Source organism: Diprion similis, chromosome 8 (genome assembly GCF_021155765.1).
Source record: "Diprion similis isolate iyDipSimi1 chromosome 8, iyDipSimi1.1, whole genome shotgun sequence".
NCBI classification, from domain to species: domain Eukaryota; kingdom Metazoa; phylum Arthropoda; class Insecta; order Hymenoptera; family Diprionidae; genus Diprion; species Diprion similis.
Window position 1 is genome coordinate 17,392,666 of NC_060112.1, and position 18,572 is coordinate 17,411,237.

At 37.0% G+C, this 18,572-nt stretch overlaps 2 protein-coding genes across 8 annotated transcripts; both read left to right on the forward strand.

The window, feature by feature from the left end:
* The first annotated feature begins 2,242 nt into the window (after positions 1 to 2,242).
* Positions 2,243 to 8,927, forward strand: LOC124410026 (wee1-like protein kinase). Its single transcript, XM_046888134.1, has 4 exons — positions 2,243 to 2,633; positions 4,582 to 4,906; positions 5,784 to 6,666; positions 7,672 to 8,927. The coding sequence occupies exons 1-4, from the start codon at positions 2,402 to 2,404 to the stop codon at positions 7,984 to 7,986; spliced, it is 1,755 nt and encodes a 584-aa protein (XP_046744090.1). The 5' UTR covers positions 2,243 to 2,401; the 3' UTR covers positions 7,987 to 8,927.
* Positions 8,928 to 11,763: 2,836 nt separating this feature from the next.
* LOC124410023 (RNA-binding protein 26) lies at positions 11,764 to 17,728 on the forward strand. Of its 7 annotated transcripts, none has more exons than XM_046888131.1 (10): positions 11,764 to 11,952; positions 13,076 to 13,194; positions 13,383 to 13,671; positions 13,777 to 13,941; positions 14,045 to 14,406; positions 14,489 to 14,737; positions 14,964 to 15,491; positions 15,686 to 16,470; positions 16,628 to 16,917; positions 16,985 to 17,728. In XM_046888131.1, exons 1-10 carry the CDS (start codon positions 11,894 to 11,896, stop codon positions 17,025 to 17,027), a joined length of 2,889 nt encoding a protein of 962 aa, XP_046744087.1. In that variant the 5' UTR covers positions 11,764 to 11,893; the 3' UTR covers positions 17,028 to 17,728. The 7 variants fall into 7 exon arrangements, with proteins under 7 accessions (XP_046744087.1, XP_046744082.1, XP_046744086.1 ...); XM_046888126.1 differs by having other exon boundaries at positions 11,765 to 11,952; positions 16,628 to 16,918; positions 17,003 to 17,728; XM_046888130.1 differs by having other exon boundaries at positions 11,765 to 11,952; positions 16,628 to 16,879; positions 17,003 to 17,728.
* Positions 17,729 to 18,572: the final 844 nt, after the last annotated feature.

Genomic DNA, 18,572 nt, shown 5'->3' on the forward strand with positions numbered 1-18,572 from the left:
ACAAGAAATGTACACACATACAGTTGTTTTGTTAACGCTTCGGGGTTCATTTATCCGAAGTATTGCAGCGTACATCGGATTACATTAAGATGTACGATGTACATTGTGTAAGCCCACAATCTCTACAGCCATGTCGCGGAGGAAATTATATCATACCCTGTTTGTACAAATCCAGTTTTCCCCGCTGCAATTGCTGTATAAATAATACATATTGTACGTTTTCAGAATGGTTTATGGGAATACGTAGGTGATGAGAGCGAGACATTAAAGCTGTGCTCACCTACACTCCCATTTTCAGTCATGGGCGGGTGTATCAAATGTATGTGTATTGTGTATGCATACATAGGTATAGGTATGTATGTATGCCGTCTGGCGTGTGCCGAATGCACGCCCGTCTGCCGCAAAGGGGAGGAATTGGGGGCGGTAAAGGACGAGCAGGTGTGCCCGATGCGATGTTAACCTTGAGATCCCCAAACGACGCTACTACGGCGATAATATTGTATTTTGTCGTGAATTAAGTATTAGTTGGATTGAATCGAAGAAATACTTTCCTTAGGCTGTTTATAATCCGCCAGACGATCATAACGTATGTATTGGGTCGAAATTTTAGTATGTAATGGAGTTCCGTGAATGAAAACCAATTTCCTAGTGGGTGTACTACGTTAGAGGTTAATTGTTATATTTCGGAAAATTTAAAAGGACGATGAAGCTGTTAGGCGCCTTTATGATAGCTAGACCTTCATGGGATTAAAATGCGGTACAATTGTTTACTGTATTTAGCATGTATATGTAGGGAAATTTTTCGGAAATTAACCAGACTGTAACAAAATCCAAGACTTAAGTATATACTTGGGCGACTGACCCTAGAGGTGACCGGGCTTTAAACTTCTCTTTGAATAATTATACGGGCTTATGTATGTATATATGTGCAGAAGCACTTCACAAAGCGACCTTATCCATGTGACGCATATGACTGCCTTCTAATTAGGGTGAAATAATCTCAGACTCAAGTGTCGTACTTAACACCTAGGTATTTAAACTTTAATACCCAAACTGTCGGCTGTACAGGTAAAACTGGGAATGGAAAATTTGAAAGAAAAGAAGAAACATGCGAATGTAATAAATCTACCCGAGAAAGTTTATTCACGAAACGTAAATAAAAGTGATTTGAAGGAGAATTGGTTAGCTAAACTATATGCGATTTAAAATATTTTTTAATATCGCACTTCACCTTCGAGAACCTTTTCAAAAATATTTTCGAAACTGCAGATGAAACAATCAACTTCTTAAAACTCAACGCAATGTGTACATTTACACATATTTACATACATATGTAAATATAGCGCGTTACGCGTGAGTGAACTCGTTCATTTCTCTTCTTGTTTTTTCTTACTTTTTACTGCGATCACAGCAAGTACTAAAAATATACGAAGCTCCGCCTACTTGAACCCCTCCCGCGTGCCCTTCAGGGGAAAGAACGATCTTACGACTTACGCATGCTACAGGTTGTAGCACAGCGTAAACTGCAGCTGTCCCAGCCCGAAGAGCCGAATTCTTTTATTGCCCGAGGCCCACGAGGACGAAAACGGTAGATCTTCCTATTCTCCGTCGTCGTTCGTTCCTCAACAAAGGCTACTTCCATGTTGTAGAAATACTATTGTAAGGAATATAAAAGATGATGTATAATACATTCAGCGCTCTGTAGCAAATCCGGCCAACAATTGTGCAGCTTGGCAAAAACTGTCGAAGCCGTCAATGATTCATTGAATTCAAGGCTGAATTCTAACTAAAAAATTATGTAATAACAAGATAAACAAATCCATATTCAGCAAGGATTATTTGCATCGAAAATTGGGTCAAACTAACGTAATTTGCGTTTGCGTAAATAGGCGATAGCAAATTTAATTCGCTCTAGGCAAGCGCAGCGAATAAAATCTACCGTAAATATTATTTTAGTCAGCCGGGGGATTTTCTCCATTATAGAATATGAGGATCATTTTTTTCGTACGAGGAGAATCGCAGGACAAAGATACCGCCACATCTTTTTTCGGGTCGGAAACATGTCGGAAACGAGATGCCCCAAGTCCCGAAAAATAAAGGACACAGATGACGCCACGGTCCGCAATGCCTACCAGAGTGGGGACCCAATAGCGTCAAGGGTTACATGGAAGTCGTCGGGCCTCTGGTTGCAACGGCGATTCTGATTAGCCGGACACCTCCTCCCCATGATGCACCGTGCCACCCGCCACAACGACAGAGCGTGGTACGAGTAATTGCATTTGAATGGACGTGAGGTGCTTGAATTAGCAAAACTAGTTGATTAGTGTCGGTTTGCGCGAGGTTATCGAAATATAACAGTGCCGAGTCGTTCCACGGTGCCCGATGGTGACAGTTTGAAACAATGGAGATCGCTCAAAAGCTAAATTTCGACGCCTGCGATATCGAGGATGAGGAACTGAACATCAGCTGTCGCACGAACAGTTCGGGTTGTGATGTTGACGACGTGTTGAATTCCTCGGCAGATGATTTCGAATGCTCACCTTTTCATCAACCCAGGAAACTCTCCTTCAGTGCCGCAATGGAATGCGGCGATACTGACTCGATACCGAAAACTCCAACGATCGCAGTAACAGGTTAGACGCCAGTTTTCGAGAATATTCACAACGTTTCAAAGGGTGATCTTTCCATCATAAACTATACAAGATTTTTTATCCCTAGTCTAGCATAAACAAGTCAAGCATTGAAAAATTCCTTGAGTAACCTACTACTATAAATTGATGCACGGATATAAATTTGTACAAACTGCAAGTAATTTGTGGCCTATACTTGTACTAAAGTTTATGATTGACTTTGAAACGTTCAATGTATGAATTCATTGATTAAATAATTGGTGGACCAATTAATTCATACTTTTGTTATTATCGTATATAGTAGAAAAAAATACTTATACTGTGAAGGGATATTTTGAACAACTTCTCAATTTCACAGCAGCATATTCACAACTAGTAACCTAGCCCTATGAGTTACGTGTCTGAACTAACTACGTAACGAATGTCTTGAATTTGGTAGAAAAGAATTGATGAAAAAAATGATTGAGCCAATTCTCGCATACCCAAATTCAATGCATAATTACATAATAACACAAAATTCAGTAAACTTTTAGTTACAATGAAAATTTGTCAAAGTATTACGTGATGTATGTTTCTATGAAATATGAAATAAATTTGTGCGTTCTCAATCGAATTCTACAGTATGATCGTGTATCAAAAATGGAAGCTGTTGAATATTTATTTTTGTTTACCCAGATGATTAAGCAATTTTTCCCTGCTTAGTAACTTGACTACTATAGTAAAATACATCACAAGCTTCCTTGTTGCAAACATCTATACCTACATGAATTCCCATACCAAAGGGCTGTGCACTGACTAGTGATTGCAAGACTGCAAGATCCTAGTTCACAGTCTCTTGCTATCTCTTGCCAGCTATACAATCTTAGTGACAGAATTCCTAGTGTACAGTCCCTGGAATTATACAGAATTATTGAAACCATATCAATCCATTCTATTCAAAAGAACTTTATTCATGCTTAAATACAGTACTGTAGATAACGTCGACAGCAAGTAGTTAAATAATTTTCATTCCCAAGCTGATCATTGAAATGTATAAGACATATCAAATCCGGTATTAAAAAAAGTGATGGGTCTCTGGAATCTCAAATTATAGTGCGCTCTGTCAATAGTGCTAGAATGCTTCCCCCACCCGTGACCAAGTTGTATAGCTCTTTTAATAATGTCGCGCCCTAGGTGCATTGTTTCATTGTTTTTGTTGCTGAATTACATCAAGAGTGGGGGTACTGCTTTCCTCGAAAAGTTATTCCCTTACACGTCCATCACCGACACTATTGGGAAGGCGGACTATATTGAAATTTCTAACCCCTGTCAGACCTTTATTCGTTCACTGATCGGTTCATCAGGTAGGGCTCGAATATTGGCTGTGATTCTCGATCTAAGTGACGTTCAGGCATATTTCGGCTTATCTGTCTATAATTCGTTATTGAATAAGGTTAGCATTTTTCAGAAACCGAAAACATGAGTCAGGCGTGTACAGGCTAAATCTAGTTTTTATTAAAAGATTTGATATTCTAAATTGTTTGTTCAATAATTTTTGGTACTTTAAGAAAGTTTCATTTTCCATATACAAATAAAGAAAAAACTGAAAGTACATAAAAATAAGTTATGACCTGAAAATGTCCATTAAAGGATGATTTGAGTTTCAGAAAGAGACAAAATTTATTAATCGTTATCAAAATGTTGTATTGAAGCTATGGAATAAATTTCCTTGAAAAATATACATCAATTCCGAATTGTGAATTTGATTCACAGTATCGATTTATCTGAATAAAGCATTGGATGAATTTGAATATACTGCCTATTCTTCAGCTCCCATGTATACAAAATAAATTAAAAAATACAAAAAATAATTGTTTTGTATTGTTTGGCAATTTCCTTGGAGAATTCTCTTTAGTGTCTTACTTTGGTGCACTGAGAGATCAACAAAGTGCGATTGTTTTCTTTAATTCAGGTTCTAACGGAGTCAAAATACCTTCTCGAGAAGGAGGACCTCCATCACGAATGGCACTGGCTAGCAGTCCACCTTACAAGCGTGTTAGAGCACTACGGTTATTAGATTCACCTGCCACACCAAAAACTCTGATAGAAAAAAGTATCAACCATACTCCACTGCCTTCGAGATGCACTAGGCTTTTTCACCTGGAGAAACCAAGAGCAGTGGCTTCATGTTATCCGACAAAGTCTGATAAACCAACAGCTAACGTTAACCCTTTCACACCTAATGGAATGTTACTCACTGCCAGAAAGAGAACTCGGTCCAAGCGTAGTCTTAATGGGTGAGTATTTGAAGATTCATGTATCCTAATGTCTGTCAAGGTACTCAATTGTCTTTTACAAAAAGTGTTTAACACAACGTATAATAGATGCTTGTTACTATCGGCGATTGCTTATGTCATGTCAGGTTACACAGTGGGTGTCCTGTGTCCCTAAAAGTACCCTATTTTTTTTTTTTCTTTCCTTATAAGCGTTCTAAAATTGAAGGTTTTTTCTAAATGTACACTAAAGCAGTTGATTGCCCCCTCAGACTCCCTATTTTTTCCAGTCAGTTATTTTATTCATAAACTAAAATAGGCTGAAAAAATTTGATGCCTAAGAACAATTTTTATATTTCCAACTTAACATAGGATCAAACAAAGAATACATTGAATCTCAAAACACTTATATTTCACAAAATCATGATTTTTACGGTTTTATTGAGTATTATGATCTATGGAATATAACTGCTCATCCGATGTTATTTTGTTTCTACATTTAGTTGAAAATATAAACATTGTTCCGAAGCATTAAATTGATTTTTTCAGTCCATCGGGGAAAAAAACGTAATCACAAAACGTCAATAATATCAATGTATTTTACATTCAACACTTCAATCGCCCATGTTATTATTATCTGAAAATTTTTATACTCACAGAGGATTATTTTGTATAATATGAATATATGTTTGGGGTGAACTGGAAAAAATTCCAAAACACTCTACTTATCGAATTTTGCTCTATTTGGTCAGTACTATGAAAAAATATTGTAATTCTAATACCCCCCTGTTTTCACAAAACATTCCCCAATTTCCCCTATTATTACCTGACTTGAGCACTGTAAACCTTTCATATACGAATTTGACTCGCTGCTCATGTATAAATTTCTTTTCAAACACAGCTCTCCCGACATCCGAATTCCCAAGTTTGATCTGGTTGATTCAGAGGACTCGGACAATGAAGTAGAACAACCAACGAAGCGTGTTGCGCTCCATGAGTCAAACATATCTAGGTACCACCAAGAGTTCCATGAACTCGAACTAATCGGCATCGGGGAGTTTGGTTCTGTATACAAATGTATCAATAGACTAGATGGTTGCATCTATGCAGTAAAGAAGAGTATTAAACCTGTAGCTGGAAGTGTTAACGAAAAGAATGCTCTGAACGAAGTATACGCGCATGCCGTACTTGGCAAGCATCAGCACGTAGTGCGCTACTATTCTGCATGGGCTGAAGATAACCACATGATTATTCAAAACGAGTACTGCAACGGCGGGAGTTTGGCTGATGCCATTTCCAACCTTCCGGCAGATAAGAGGCACTTGTCGGAAGCTGAAATGCGCCAACTTTTGTTGCATGTTGCAGAAGGCCTCAGATATATACATTCTATGCAATTAGTTCACATGGATATCAAGCCTGGAAATATTTTTATTTCAAAAGAAAAAAGGCTACATGCCGTTAACTATGATTCTGCTGATGACGGGTTTGATGAGGAAGAGACCGTCGAAGAAGAAATAACTTATAAAATTGGAGATCTGGGTCACGTCACTTCGATTAGTAACCCTCAAGTTGAAGAAGGCGACTGCAGATATCTTCCAGCAGAGATTCTTCATGAAGACTTTACTCATTTACCTAAGGCTGATATTTTTGCATTGGGTTTAACAGTTTATGAAGCTGGAGGCGGGGGTGCTTTACCTAAAAACGGTCCTGATTGGCATGAAATTAGGAATGGAAACCTCAAGGAGCTACCACATTATAGTAGAGATCTTAACGAATTATTAAAGGTAATTAAACATTCTTACTTTTAGATTGAACCGTGTGTAAAATGATTGACTGAATTGCAAATTGGACATTTGCAAGACTCCGATATTATGCTCGATTTTCCAATATTTTCTCAAATTATTTTTTTTTTTTTTTGGTAAATATTCATTTATTCATTTATCATTTATCAATACATTTACACTCCACCTTATCTCCTACGTGTAAAATTATAGCGATAAACAATAAACAATAATACTTCAGGTTATGGTGACTTCTTTGTCCCCACCTGCTATCACTCAAAGTGGGATCCAGCCCACCTGAGTATAATATCCTGACTACACCTTACCCACTGAGGCACTTTTGTGCCTGAGTGTGGATGTCCGTGACATTTTTATAACCGTATTTTGGTAGAATTTTCGCGCGAGTAACTTATGCTTTACCTCATACTATGTTCGCTTCCCTATTTCATCTTATCTGATTTCACTTTTCTTGATACACTCTTATTTTTATTGTATGTCTTCGAATATCGCACGTATTCTATGTGTGCCCATATCTATAATAGTTTTTTCCACTAATTCTTTATAGCTGTTATTGACTGATTGGTATATTGCAACTCTGTCTTCGCAATCCATTGAATTTAATATTTTCGGAGCCAGGTATACGTGGCTCCTCCTCCCGGTTGTCGTTCTAATATTTGGCATTATTACATCCCTCTGGGCTTCTGGTCACAGGTTTCGGGCCCCTGTCACTTGCTCATAGAGTCGCTTTTTCACATAGAAATTTACCACAACCATGCAATACATTTGTCTTACATCAAGAGCCCGAGTTTCGTTGCAAGTTACAAAATAGTAGTTGCAAAATTACATTATTTATCATACGCTGTTTTCAATTTAAAATTTCCTTTCACACTTGTCTGTGAAAATACACCGTTTTCATTTTAATCTGACTGTAGTACATTATTTCATTGTATCAGAGTGAAGATCGTATGTTTTTGTATACCATAACACTGTATCAATTTTATTCTCTAGTTGATGATTCATCCGAAACCAGAGATGCGGCCATCTGCAGTATCTTTAATTCAAAACAGAGTTTTGTGCCCATTCGGGAATAAGACCAAGGCTCAATTACGGCGGGAACTAAATGCTGAGAAACTTAAGAATGAAATCCTGATGAAGCAACTTCAAGAAGCTGCTAAGTGCCTGAAAACTATTGCACCCAATATGGGTGCTATCAATCTCTCTACAAATTTTGGGGGATATAGATTGAGGCCGACAACAACCAGAACCTCTTCACGGGCAATTGGCAAAAAGGTTAACCGTAGTAATAGTACGACAAATTTTTGATAATTATTCATGAGAGAAAAGTCAATGCAAGCTTAAAGCAGGCATGGCATCAAATGGTGCCTCGATATTGTGATATCCAAGTAACTTTAGTAAGTAAGTGATAATAAAATGAATTTTTAACCCAAGATAATTAGTATGCAGAGTTGAAATCATAATGTGCCACTAACTAAGGACGAATATATTGCTTGTCAGAATTAATCACTTCAATGTCAAGGATTTATTTATAATAAAAATAATTTGAACAGGTCAGACTGTATTTTATATTCTATAATTTTCAACTTTGCACCTTGAACGTTCTCCTCTTGTTGTCGATGTTACCTCCAAGGTCTCAACAAAATACATCCAATTTGTTCAACTTTATTCTATACATGTATATCAAGTAAAATGGAATAATTTCGTGAAATATATATTTCTTTATTTTTCTCAGCAGGCCGAGGTACAGAGTTAAACGAACATTGAATGAATTTATGTCTTTGGCAATGCTGCGTCCTTATATTCCTAACTCCTTTTAACTCGCGACATTTGACTCTGCATACGATGTTGCAACGTAATAAATATACTCAAAAAACAGTTTGTTGATTGAGTTACCCAGGAACGAGAGTATTTTCTTTTCTAAATTATTTTGTCAATTTTTTTTTATAAGTGCACTTTTCAGCATGCGTTGAATATCGTATCATAAATATACATATATATATATAGAAATATATAAATATTATATGAAGTAAATAATACGTTAATGTAATTAGGAGGCAGAATATTTTTTCCCATTTTCTAGTTAAGTTTGGAATGGTGAATGCGAAGTTTACGCTTTCTGCTTATTTATAATGTAAGTCATTTTTTCAGAGAAAAGTAATCCAGTTAAATTGTCCAGTAACAGTTTTATCCCAGTTTTGAATTACCTGGGAAAAACGGAAATTTATACAACGTATCTAGACAATGAATTGTAGCTGTATACGTTTTTATAATTCTGAATCTGTCTGGTTGCAAGAATTAATATCATTACCCATGTTTTGACTAATAACGGTTCATTCCTTGCAGGGTTTTCATGCAGTTCTCATTTGAGCTTAAACAATAACTCATGAAATATTCATGGCAATTATGCAGCTAGAATACTTTCCCAGTTTCCCAGGTGCCTATGTCTATGTATTTATATCTACAGCACACAGAGCAGCTGCTGTACATCGTTCATTTATATTTCAATTGAACTATATAAAATTCATCTCGATGTTTTTTTCTCTAATATTGTTATTATTAAAAGTGAACAAAAATTCTCGTAGTTTTCAGTGAATTCATCAACTTGAAATGCATTTGTTAAGATTATGCGAAATTGTGTTCTAGTTATCAGATATAATGCATGACACTTTTTTTTCTTGTTAAATCTGAAAATTTGTCTAGATAAAATTAATTTCAATATTGCAAATTTTCAGAAATCGACAGTTATTTTCATAAGTCACGAAAGTATCAGTAAGCCTGTGACAAAGCGAATTAACCAGATTAAAAGTTTGTTGTTTTTCAGAACACACTACACTAGTGCTATACCATTGTGACATCGTTTTTATATTGTAGTTACTTGTACCATTTTTTAGATAATTGTTAAGCAGTGTGACCAGAGGTACAGTATCGTTAGAACATTGGAATCATTTTTACTGTACCCAACAGATTGGTATATGTGATGAAAGGTTTCTCACATTAGTCTGTGATTTTACTTTAAATAGTAAAAACGAACTCGAAGTGTGTTTTACAATCGTTATTTTTTAATTGTATTTTGCTCATATGAGCGCGCCCTGTTTTGTAAGCTATATACTAAATGCGTAACGTAGTTAGTATTTGTAGACTATCATTATTATCATTATTACTTTAATTATATTATACCGTGAATCGATGTATCTAGTGATAGAATTTTATAATTTCTAGTGTTTACAATGTAAGTCGGAATAATAAGCGATTGTTGCATGTAATTTTAGCTTAATAATATGTTATAATTAACCATGTATGATAGATAATTAAGATAAAAAGTTACATTTAATAATAATAATTGATAAAAACTAAGATAGTTGAATCTTACATCAGTAATAATTACATGCTAAAAATCAATTGACTGACAATTTACATACATTTAAGATTAATTTAGTGATATGTATTGTCCTAACATAATTTAAATTTTATTTATCATAATAATCATCTACACATGTTATAACACCTAAATACTTTTGACATCGCATCAATGTTTCTATGTAATTTCAAAATATATTGTAAGAAAAACCACTGTATGTACAGTTAGTTCATCAATGCCTTCCCCTTCCGGCTACCTTATTTTCAAAGTGCGAGTTCGATTTTACACAAAGTATGTGACATATGTGACAATGACTTCCATTTCACAATTTTTATAAAATCGAACTCGCATTTTGTTCCGGACCGAAAACAAGGCAGTTGGGAAGGGAAGACATTAGAAGAAAAAAAATATGACACATGGAGTTTTTTTTCTACTTACTGGTCCCTGATTTTCTATTTTATGATAAAAGCGGAACTATAATCTATAGTATGTACAGTAATATTCATTAATACCTTAATCTTCCGGCTAACTTACTTTCGGTCGAAAATAAAATGCGAGTTCGAATTTGTACGAATTTTGTGACAATGATTGGTCTATACAGCTGACGTGAGAGCAAAGCTACTCCTTGGAGCAGAGCGATCATTGAAATATAGTTCTACATATATGTGAGTGAGAGAGATGAAACTCAAGCCTGTATGCTAGCAAAAAGTAGGCTCGTTTTTGGCGCAAATTTAATAGTACGACTTCTTCCACCCGCTACGTTTATGTTCTTCGATCGTTCGAAATATGTGAACCAGGCAGCTGCCAACACTCAATAAACTATGTATGTACCGCAAGGTCAGAGAGAGTGTCGTAAAACACGTCCGTGATCGTAGGCCAAGCATGCTCTCTCTAATGAGAGCTTTACTTTGGATATTTAGGACTCTACTCTTTGTAACAGAAGGTCGAATTGGTTTGGCGTAAGTGAACGGCGTAAGTCTATGATGATTAAAGAATAATTCAGGATCGTCCCGGAGTTCATAGATAAGGAAATTATAATCAGAAGTTGAAGACACGTTACTTAACTTCTTACTCTCGCTGAAATTAATTTTTGTATGTTTGATGAAAATCTGTAAAATTTCGTAAACTCAAATACGTAAATAACATCAGGTTTGAAAAATAAATTTATATCGGCGGGTGCGTGCGCGCATTATGTGCGCTGCACAACGCATGGGGTGCGTTACGATACTCGTGTAGCTCTGTCTCTGTCCTAGGGAGTTCTTACTGCTGTCAGCTAATTTCGGAACGTACCCATGGAAAACCGTGGCGCGTTGCCACGCGACAACGTGTAATGGAAACGTCGTTGGGAACACTACCCACGCCGTCAACTTCGCGAAAACTACAGCCGAAGTGATGTGAGAGCGAGATATATGTCGGTATACTCTGTTTCTCTCAATCTGCATTTGATTGGCTGAAAGGATACGCATCAGCCGTTCAGGTGTAGAGCGAGAGAGACGGAATGACTCGGCTTATACCTCTTTCTCTCTCACCCTCTCCCGCACCTTCTGTACACACGAAGCTACATCCAGTAGTATATGTTCTTAGGTGTAAAATTGCACCTCAAGAGAGTTATGAGAAAACATAAGTCTATGGAGAAAACCTAACAGGCAGCGAACGAGTTTCAACCATTAGCGACATCTGTTAATTTTTACATGAGAGGTCGGCCATCTGTGTCAACGTTTATGTGTAGTGTAGCAAGATTTCATAATGGCGACCGTCTCTACTCAAGAGAGCACGCATTCCCGCCGAGCAATCGAGTAATTTTGGTGGTTTTTTCGTAATTTCTATGTGGTTAACGTCACGCATCTAACGATAATGATCATAGAGAACCCTGATCAGTTTAAGGCGTGGCTCACTGCTGTCCTGGAGCCGCTGTAAGTAGGCCAGCTTGTCTCATTGTAGATTTATGTGTGTGTGAATCTGATATCGTCAATGAGTGTACATGTGGTATACTACCGTACCTGTATGAGGGGTGATAATTACATGTGTTGTGTCCAGCGCTTCCATCTGACCCCCGAGACCCCCCAGTGCGACTGCAATTTTGCTTTTTAATAACCCTTTAAAATATCAAGAAACTTCTGTGATTGAGTATGGTATCGGTTACTCCAATCAAAATTGCACACTTCTCTCATCTCTTATCAATTTTTCACACATTACTTCGCTGAGTTTACTTCTCACTTTGCAAAATTCCTACCAAAGTTTTCACTTGTACTAACTGTGTGCGAAATTTTATGAAATTCAATCTATATCAATTTGGTACCTACTTTATGGTGCTATAATTGTGAAGAAGCCACAGTAGTGTACTTTTTGTTGAAACCTTAATTTTATCGTTTTTCACACCTAAGTATAAAATGGACATTTTGTCCAACCTTACGTTTGGCTAACCCAAGTTAGTTGTTTTATTGTTTCTGTGAAAAAGGTTGTGACACATAATCATTCAACCTGGCGATCCATATCATGATTAAGCTAAATAGATCACCTGTAAACCGTACCGTGAGGTGTGATTTTGATGAAAATTTACAGTAACACTAATATTTCAATATCCTGCAATATATGTCCTCTATTATGACAAAATTTGATCCTTAATGGATATACGTGATAACACATTTTGGCATTTCAAAAGCATTAGTACAAAGTAGCATGGAACACGTTGATTTTAATTTTTTACTCGTAAGAAAATCCACCTCTGTGACCAATATGACAATCGACGATATTGCAAATTAATGATGGTCGTATTAACAAACCTTTAAGCAATGAAAGATTTGGATAAAAGACATAATGTCAACTATAAAAATTAGAAGCCATATATTTACATATTTTTATCAACACCTATCTTAGGATAGAGATGATTATTTCATATTGTATTTCAAACTGAAAATTTGACGTTCTTATAATTGCATAGTGTATGAAAGTTAATGCTACTTCAGATAGACACAAGCATTTGGGATTTTATGAAAATTAGATGTATCGTTCAATGTATGTATGGTCTTTGTATAGATGCGATGCAGATCCTGCTGCCCTGGCGAAGTATGTCTATGCTCTAGTCAAGAAGGACAAAACGTTGGAAGAGTTGCGTGGTGGCATGGTTGAACAGCTGGATGTATTTTTACAACAAGGTATATTTACATTCTTTTTTTCCCTTTTTTGAGCTAATTTCATGGTTCATGTGTGTGATTCAATACAAATTGAAAAAAAAAAATTTCTACCTGCACTGAGTTAGTTTATTTAACAAAGATTTCCTTTATTACCGCAGCTATTTTACAACTCATGAAATTTAATATGCCCGGTGTGTTTTGCCCCACAGAAACAAAAAATTTCGTCGAACTTTTATTCAAAACGTTGGAGACGCAAGAGTACGTATTACCTCCCCCAAAAGGAGCACCTGAGGGTGGTGGAACGCCACCTAGTATAAACCCACCACCCCCTGTTGAAAAGCAAGTTGAGATTATTATTCCCCCTCCTCCACCTGCTGGCAGCCCTCCTCAACCAGCCCAAGTGAATGGAGCTACACCTGCAATAGTGATTAAAAGAGAAACTAGAAAATCTGACTCTGAGAAAGATGTACAAGAGAAAGAGAAGCGATCGCGAAGCAGGTATGGTTCACAGTTGTGCATTTGTCTTTATTTTTTATTATAAGAATATACTCGCACAACTTTTGTGATGAAACTATTACATTGCTTTACTTTTCTTCCGCAAAGAAGCGGCAGGATGAGATCAAGAACAAGATCGCGGTCACGTTCCTGGGAACGAGACCGAAGGAGATCTAGAAGCCGAGAACACATTCGCCGAGACAGAGAGCGTGACAGAAGCCGTCCGTGGAGAAACAAATCACCACCGCCTAACACAAGGAGACACGATAGAAGGTAAATACATTATTTATTTATGGAAATAATGGAAACATTCTTACTCATTTGTCAACTAATGAAATAATAATTCAATGTAATATCTTCAAAATACCAATTGTAGGCGCACAAGAAGCCGCAGTACATCACCATTGCGTTCCCGTATTCGCGATGGCCCTGATACTCGTGATCATAGAGCTCGTTTCCGAAACAGATCTCCTACACCTCTCAGATCTCGATCAAGATCACGGTCTACGGATCGTAAGAAAGTCGATAGATCTGAAAGAAATGAAACTGGGCGAGTAGAGAGAGGGGATGGAAGTCCTGGTGGTGGAACCCCGACACAAGACAGTAATCACGGAGATGTAGACATGAGACTTTCTACCACCAGTCAATCTATCCAAAGTGTTGTAGCTGTAGGTGCTAATCCACCAAATAGTCAGTCTGGTACTCTTCAACCCAAAAGACGGTGTAGAGATTTCGATGGTATGTTTAACCTTCTATGTTTTCTCAGGCAAACAATTCTTGATGCTTAATAACTCATAAATCCTAACAACGTTTATTCCAGAGAAGGGTTACTGCATGAGAGGAGATCTATGTCCGTATGATCATGGCACTGACCCGGTAGTGTTGGAGGACGTTGCTTTGAGTCGTGTATTAAATTTTGGGCCTCACGGACCTCAAGCCCCAGGCACGGTACCTGTTTCCTCTATACCTGAACCTCCTCCAGGACCAAATGGCAATGCTCCACCTCCTCACTTACCGCTTGCCAGTCTACCACCACCACACCTTCGAAATCAGCATCATTCAAATATGGGTAATTATTGAGTAGACTTATTATTGTCCTCTGCTCCCCACCCTAAAGACAGAAGCATGTTTGATAATATGGAAGACTTTATAGCATCCAGCAGGGTTATAACATCAAAGTTAAACTGTTATGAAAATGAGTTTTGGAAATAAAATCTATGGACACCCCGATAACAAACGCGAGATACGTCAGAGGTTTTGTTATAAAGACATATGCAATAAATGAGTTATGATAGTTGCATTTGCAGAATATAATCCAGATGCTCCAAGTATGGAACCCCGCATGCCATGGGGTCGACATCCTCCACCGGGTCCAGGTATATATGGCCGTGGACAGCGTGAACTTATCAGTGTACCTGTCATACCGCATTCAAATCCGAGTGAGATGCCACATGCACCAAATAATCCATTAAAGCGTAAGCAGGCGTTTGACTTCAATCGTCTTGGGCCAAAACAACGAGTTGTACATAATCCAGCTAATTGTTCTCTTGAATTGAAGAAAGTTCCGCGCAGTTTGAATAACATAACTCAGTTGAATAATCATTTCTCGCGTTTTGGAAAAATTGTTAATATACAAGTGAATTTTGGTGGTGACCCTGAGGCGGCATTAGTCACCTTCCAGATACCATCGGAGGCAAAAGCTGCCTATCGAAGTACAGAAGCCGTTTTGAACAATAGATTTATCAAGGTTTTTTGGCACAACAATGTTAACAATAATTCAACTAGTGGGGCCATTGAGAACGTACCTCCAGGTGAGAAAAACGGTAAATAGTTCTTCATTTACTATCATAGTATTTTTCGTTCAAATTATTTTTGTGATTTGTTTCTCAAAATCTCAGTCATTTTTTTTTTCTTTGACCTCATTTCGTAAACTTGGTGCGAAAAAAAAATAATTTGATCCTATAAAAACAGTCTAGGTATAACCATTTTAAATTATTCTTTTTTTTAATTGGAGCAGGTAGTCGTCCATCCGTCAAAGAAAGGCTAGGCGCTACAATTAACCAACCGATAAAAACTGAAGAAAATGAATATGTTCCCACTCGTCGCTCAACAGAAGAGCCAGTGACCCCAACTGTGATACCTGTGTCACCAAAAGCACCTCCCATACCGTCTAGAGAAGACAAGGTATTGGCTATAAAAAAATCTCAAGAAATGTTAGCTGCCAAGGAAACGTTAAAAAAAAAACAGGAGGAAAAACGGAAGGAAGCTATAAAACTGACTGCAGATCTGCGCAAGAGGAAGCAGGAATTACTTGATAAACAACTTGTTGAAATTCGATCTCTAATAGAACGTGCTGAGAAGAATCCAGATCAAAAAGACGCAATTATGATAACAATTAAAACTATGCAGCAATCTATTGACAGCTTGCGGAAAGATCTAGCCACCAATGGTCAAGTGGGAGCGAACAAGTCTCAAGTTAAAACTAGGGAACAAACTCAAAAAGAAATATTAGACGCTGAATTAGATCTAATGACTGCTCAACAAGAGGGTCAGGATCCAGGTGAATTACAAAAGAGATTAAATGAGTTGAAAGCACAGGCAGCAGCGTTAGGGTTAAATGCAGGACTTGGTGTAGGAAGAGGCGCTAGGCCAGCAAAGGTGACGCGAGGAAGTCACGTGTTATCTTATCGAGGGAGAGGACGAGGTAGTTTTGCTCATGTTTCTGTTGACCATCGACCAACAAGCCTTCTCATTTCTGGATACGAGAGTGAGGAAAAGGAGGAAGTTTTAGCACATTTTCAAGTGAGTGAAATCTGATCTGCATGAAAGGCAAAACTATCGTTCTAAGATCAATTTAATATTTGTTGGATGGTCTTTGGTTTTTATGAAATTGAAGCACGATTTGTAGCTTATGTAGTCCGAATGACGTAAAATAAATGTATTTATCATCTTGTTTCAGCAATATGGTGAAATAGTTAATCAAATGGTGGATGATGCTACTCCTTCCATTGTCATCAATTTCAAATCAAGAAAAGAGGCAGAGGTAGCACTGGTAAAGGGACGCACGTTTCAGGACAGATTATTGTCTGTGACCTGGGTAACCGGACACCATCTACATCGCGGAGGTGGAGGAAATGCCAATAGCAATATACCCCAACCAGCTCGTTCGGAACAAGCCCCAGCAACAGCGGATGAGGAGCTTGAATTAGAAGTGCGTACTTTGTCGAATCTGAACATTTCTGATGATAACGTAAGGCTATTGTCAAGTTTTAGTTAAATTTTTCTACAATCTGAATCAATGCTTTTGAAACTTGAGTAAGGATTCGGGTTTTAGGGAGCTGCAGAAGCTTTACTTCTAGAGGAAAATGAAGAGGAGGAGGACGAGGATGGAGAGCCTCGCAGTTGGAGGCGATAGCAGCGTCGATGTCCTCTGTGACGCGATGTCCATACTAGCTATAGTCACAGTGGAGCTATATGGAGGAATCAGTGTCGTTTACCACTCGCGCGATCCCTGCACTGAGAATTTTGATGTAATCGATGACTTGGTTTTGGATGAACAAAATATCAGGCTCCAGACATTATTGAGTGTTATACTATTTGTTATATTAAATATGCTGTGTGCACCATTACAGTACTAATGATGACTGTATCGCAGGCGTACCCAAATAGACTACCACTACACGAGTTTTGAGAAAAAAACTAACCAAATTATCCCATTATTTGTAGAATAAAATCGCTATGTTTTGTATGGGAAACTCTAAATGGTGTTATAATTTCATATAATTTCTTCGCTTTAACCTCCCCATTAATAACTATGGGGCTTTGAGTTGTGATCAAGAGGACAAGTCACTGCGTACTTAGATCTTTCATCTGTGCTCATCGTCATAAAGTTATCAATTAGAGCTTTAATAATATTTGTTCAATCTATATTTCATGGTTGACTTCATGATGTGGTCTGTGTTTATTCGTGATGAATTATTCCCGAGATGTTAAATTCCTAGTACAGTAGTTAAGGTAAGATACCGATTAAAGGTGAGCATATCGTAAATGTTAGGTTGATCCGAAAAATGGTTCATTTTTTTCTTTCAAAGTCCCACATTCAATAGTGGCAGTAAGGACAAATAAGTTGCCTGTTAAAATATGAGCCCTTCATATTAATATTCCGAGGTTTCTCATCAGAATTTCCCAATTTCCGTTCAGTTAACATGGGAAAAATTTGGTTTGTCACTTCTGAATGATATAACTCACCAATGGGCGAAAATACAGGAATGCCCAATACATATTTTTTTTAGATAATTGAACGCTCTACAAAAAAAATTCCCAGTCATATGATAAATCTACTCATTCAAAAGTTGTTCAATGTCAAAGTTGAACTTATATAAAATTTTACCTTTTCTAGAGTAATAGCAAAACTACCAGACTTATCACAAAACGTCATGGGACCTTCTTTGTAAAGCATTTTTAGTGTCATTAAATAATTTACAAACCCAACAGTTTGAACTAATAAAAATGTAAAATTTATATATACCTATTCAGCTTTGACATTGAATAACTTTTGAACAAGTAGATGTATCATGTGACGACTGCGGGCTTTTTTGTAAAGCATTCAATTCTCTACTAAAATATGTATTGGGTATTTCTGTGTGTTCACCTGTTGGCGAGTTATAAAATTCAGAGGTAACGAACCTTTTTCCCATGTTCAATGGATAGGAAATGAGAAGTTGAGATAAGGAACATCTAAATAATAATATTAATAGCTCATATTGTATCAGACATCTTATTTCACCTTTAGCAAATATTGAATGTGTAACTTTGATAATAATTTTAAAAAATTCGTCCATTTTTTTAAATCCCGTAATAAATAAAATGTAGATTAGAGATATAATTTATTTTTCAAATCTAGA